At 67.4% G+C, this 4,198-nt stretch overlaps 1 protein-coding gene across 2 annotated transcripts; it reads left to right on the top strand.

The window, feature by feature from the left end:
- Nucleotides 1-781: 781 nt before the first annotated feature.
- On the top strand, nt 782-3,446 carry LRATD1 (LRAT domain containing 1). 2 transcript variants are annotated; one of them, XM_081156398.1, is made up of 2 exons: nt 782-1,024; nt 1,997-3,446. In XM_081156398.1, exon 2 carries the CDS (start codon nt 2,032-2,034, stop codon nt 2,908-2,910), a length of 879 nt encoding a protein of 292 aa, XP_081012524.1. In that variant the 5' UTR covers nt 782-1,024; nt 1,997-2,031; the 3' UTR covers nt 2,911-3,446. The 2 variants fall into 2 exon arrangements, with proteins under 2 accessions (XP_081012524.1, XP_081012525.1); XM_081156399.1 differs by having other exon boundaries at nt 1,018-1,092.
- Nucleotides 3,447-4,198: the final 752 nt, after the last annotated feature.

Raw genomic sequence — 4,198 nt, forward strand, 5'->3', positions numbered from 1 at the left:
TGCTGGACACCCTTCCCACAAACGCAAACACAACTCCTTTAGCAAAGACAGTGCTGGGACTTAGGAAACGCTATGAGGTCCCACTCTGGGCATTTGTGATGCATCCAGACAGAAAACTGGAGGCTAAAAGCATAGGTCCAGTCAGGCAGAGGGCTGGCCGAGGCTCAGACTTTTCGGTTACATTTGACACGGAGCTCCTTTTAAACCCAGCGCCAAAGCCTGGAGATGAGCCTAACGTCACAGGCGCAATTTCAAAGGCGAATGTGCCTGGCAGGGAAAGGTCTGGGAAAGGAGGACCCGCCCAGGGGCTGTGAGGAACCCGGGCTCCGGGTGCCCCAGCAGGGCCCCCGGTGCCTGCCTCCGACAGTGACCTTCCCAGCCGCCGGCGCCCCGCAGCGCTTGGTGAGCCCTGGGGTTTCTTCCCAACCCCAGGCTGGGCTTCATTGCTGGAGCCCGGACCCCTGAACCGAGAGCGAGGGCGGACGGCGCTCGCAGTTGCAAGGGCCTGTTGGAGCCGGGGGCGCGGGGGGCCGCGCGCAGCTGCTGGGTGCAGACGCGCAGCGCCCCTCGCGCGCTCCCCGCGGCGCTCCCACCTCCGCGCGCGTCTCTGTGCGCGGAGACCCGGCGGGGGGGGGGGGGGGGGGCGGGAGGGGCGGAGCGCGCGCTGGAGACCCGCCCCTACTCCCCTCCCCCTCCGGCGGAGATTGACGGACCTTGGGCACCCGCCCCAACCAATGAGTGCGTCCCAGGGCGGGCCCTGCAATCCGCGACTCCTGCTACTTAGAGTCGTCGCCTCCGCTGTGGGAAACCAGAATCCAGTCTGTGCCCTGCAGGTGCATCAGGCGCCCCAGCAGCGGGACCCGCGGGCGTCCGGGCGCCGCGCCGGGCGCCACATCGCACCGTTCCTCCGAGCCGCAGCCCCACGCGCCGCCCAGGACCCACTTGCCACCGCTGCCTCCGCAGGACCCATGGGGACTAGGAGACTTTAAAGGAGTTTGGGGCTTCGGGAGCAGGGAAATCACGGGTAGGGAAAGGCGGCTTTCTTTGCCTTGGAGACGTCTTTTTTCTTCGATTGTTTGGACCCTGCGCGCGGTAGGAGGGAGAGGGATTTGGGGGCTGAAAGTGGAGCTTCCTACACAATCCACACGCACACGCGCACCCGCACGCAGGCACCGCACCGCCGGCGTCCCCCTTCCTTCCTTGCCTCTTTGTTAGGCTATTTTAGACAGAGCAGCCTCGCCCTGGCGCAGCCCCATGGACTCTGCTGGGGAGAAGGCGAGGGAAGGAAGGGACGGAGTGACCTGCCTGTGCGGCCAGGTGTGCCCGGGTGCATGGGCGTAGGTGCGTGGGCGGGCGTGCGAGTGTGGGGCCGGGGCTGTGTATGGATGTGCGCATCCGAGTGTGTCATCGCCGAGGTTTGCCATTGTGTGTCTGTGTGACGGGATCGCACCAGCGTGCCGGCCTGCGTCCAGGCTCCAAGTGTGCAAAATGTTGCCGGTGCCAAGTGCAATGTCCTGGGGATGTGTCCGATTGTCATTGTGCGAAGCGATGTCGGGGAAGGAGCGCAACCTCGTGCCACCCTGAGAGGTGGGCTGGAGAGGGCGGGGACAGAGGTGGGAGGGAAGCTTGGGGGAGCTCCGGGGCCTCCGGCGCCCCTTCTCCCTTCCGATGGACCCCTCCGCCCCGCCCTGGGAGTCGGTCCCCCAGGCTGGGACCCCGCACGCCCCGCAGCCCGCCTGCCTTTCTTCTCTGGCGGGAGTGGGGCCCGGTTCCCGCAAGGGGTCGGAGGCGGTGCGGCGGCGCCCGCTCGCTCTCGCTCGTCCCACCGGCGGCCTCAGCGCCCGTCCCGCCTCTCGGGGAGGCGCGGGGGGCTCTGCTTGGCCGGGGGCTCCAGCCAGGCCTGCTGGGCGGGCGGGCCAGTCCCAGGGGCACTGCGCGCCCCGGGCAGGGGCAGCCGGGCGCTGACCGCGTCTCCGCCTCTCCTCTCCTCCCGCAGATCCCCGCTCCGGGCCCTCGCCCCGCGCGTCATTGATGGGCAACCAACTGGACCGCATCACCCACCTCAACTACAGCGAGCTGCCCACGGGGGACCCGTCCGGCATCGAGAAGGACGAGCTGCGGGTCGGGGTCGCCTACTTCTTCTCGGACGAAGAGGAGGACCTGGACGAGCGCGGCCAGCCGGACAAGTTCGGCGTGAAGGCCCCCCCGGGCTGCAGCCCCTGCGCGGACAGCCCCGGCCGCCGCCGCCGCCACCTGCTGCACCCGCTGGTCCTGAACGAAACTCAGTTCTCCGCCTTCCGGGGCCAGGAATGCATCTTCTCCAAAGTGAGCGGCGGCCCCCAGGGCGCCGACCTGAGCGTCTGCGCCGTGAGCGCGCTGCCCGCGCTCTGCGCGCCCGGCGACCTGCTGGAGCTCCTGTGGCTGCAGCCCGCGCCCGAGCCGCCCGCGCCCGCCCCGCACTGGGCCGTGTACGTGGGCGGCGGGCACATCATCCACCTGCACCAGGGCGAGATCCGGCAGGACAGCCTGTACGAGGCGGGCGCGGCCAACGTGGGCCGCGTGGTGAATAGCTGGTACCGCTACCGCCCGCTGCCGGCCGAGCTGGTGGTGCAGAACGCCTGCGGCCACCTGGGCCTCAAGAGCGAGGAGATCTGCTGGACGAACTCGGAGAGCTTCGCCGCCTGGTGCCGCTTCGGCAAGCGGGAGTTCAAGGCGGGCGGCGAGGTGCCGGCGGGCACGCAGCCCCCGCAGCAGCAGTACTATCTCAAGGTGCACCTGAGCGACAGCCAGGCGCACACCGCCAGGTTTCACAGCCTGGAGGACCTCATCCGCGAGAAGCGCCGCATCGACGCCAGCGGGCGCCTGCGAGCGCTGCAGGAGCTCGCCGACCTGGTGGACGACAAGGAGTAGCCCGGGGCGCCGCCTGCGCCTCCCGGCTCCCCGCGCCCCGCTTCCTTCCCGGCACCGGGGCTCCCCGGCCAAAGGATTCTCCACCGCAGGCCCCTCGCGCTGCCGCCGCCGCGGGGGGGCGGGGGGGAGGGGGACCGGGCAGTGCCCAAGTTGCGCCCGCGCGCGCGCGCCCCCAGCAGGGGGCAGGAAGCCTCGGGATCCGGCTGCGCGGCTGGGACTGAGCGGGCCGCCGTGCGCGCCCGGCTGCGACCCCCAGCGGCGGTCATCGTGCTGGGAAACCCAGCGTGCGCGCTCTCTCCCCTCGCGCGAGAAGGGGGAAAGGAGGATGGGCCTGCGGGGAGCAGGGACTCGACTGCCCCCGCGAGTCCACTGCTCGGTCACCCCGCCTCCTAGAACTGCACCGGCGCCACCCCCAAACGCGCACACCAAGACCAGTCGGAGGTGAGCATAATTGCTCTTTTCAAGGCGCAGTTCAGCTCCTGGACGGATGTGTCCTCAGATTTGCAGGGTTTCCAAGAAATCGAGCCTGTCCCTTATTTGCACTCGTGAATCATTCCGGGAGGGAGCACCTCGGGACTCCGGGGGATCCCGAGGCTGCCCGGGACGGTCCCAGCTCTCCAGCCCCGGGCCTCCAGGCTCCGGGCTGAGCTGGATCGGTCGCGTTTGGTTCCTGTTCTTTCCACCGAGGGAAGCGAGCGCCGCCCCGCACCCGCCTTTGCCTGCGCGGCTCCCTCCGCGGCCGAAGGGGGAGCCTCCGCCGTGCGCGCCCGCGCCCCGGGCGCACAGCTCATTTGGAGAGGAGCGCGGGCCCCGCCCGCAGGCAGAAGGCCGTCCCGGGGCCTGGGAACTGGAGTTTGTGGAGAAGGGCGCCTGTTGTTCTGAACCCTACATCGCTCCCTCCTTGGGCTGCATTTCAAAAATAATCATATATATATTTTTAAAGGGGCTGGAGGAGAGGGGGTGGGGGGGAGACATGGCGACGTCCCAGAAACCAGCGTGGTTACCGCGCCCTCGCCGGTGGGTTTAGGTTTCCCTTTGCTAAGGTAGAAACCTGAGAAGGTGGCCAAGTGGAAATGGGGTTTCAGAAAACGAGGGGGCAGTTCTCCAACTATGTCAACAAAGCCTGCCACGTCGATGTTTTTATTGACCATTTTAGCAACATGCTAATAAAATTTCAAATTGAAATTTTTATTTTCATGGCTTTAATCCATGATAGTTTCAATACTGGGGGCCATTAAGAGTGGATTTAGCTACGAGCTTAGCTAACATTGCCTTTTCACTCTGTGTT

The sequence above is a fragment of the Miniopterus schreibersii genome, assembly GCF_964146895.1.
Source record: "Miniopterus schreibersii genome assembly, chromosome: 13".
Lineage (NCBI taxonomy): Eukaryota > Metazoa > Chordata > Mammalia > Chiroptera > Miniopteridae > Miniopterus > Miniopterus schreibersii.

Excerpts from the sequence above, each read along its gene's own strand:
- LRATD1 (XM_081156398.1), top strand. The coding sequence starts at position 2,032 with ATGGGCAACCAACTGGACCGCATCACCCACCTCAACTACAGCGAGCTG.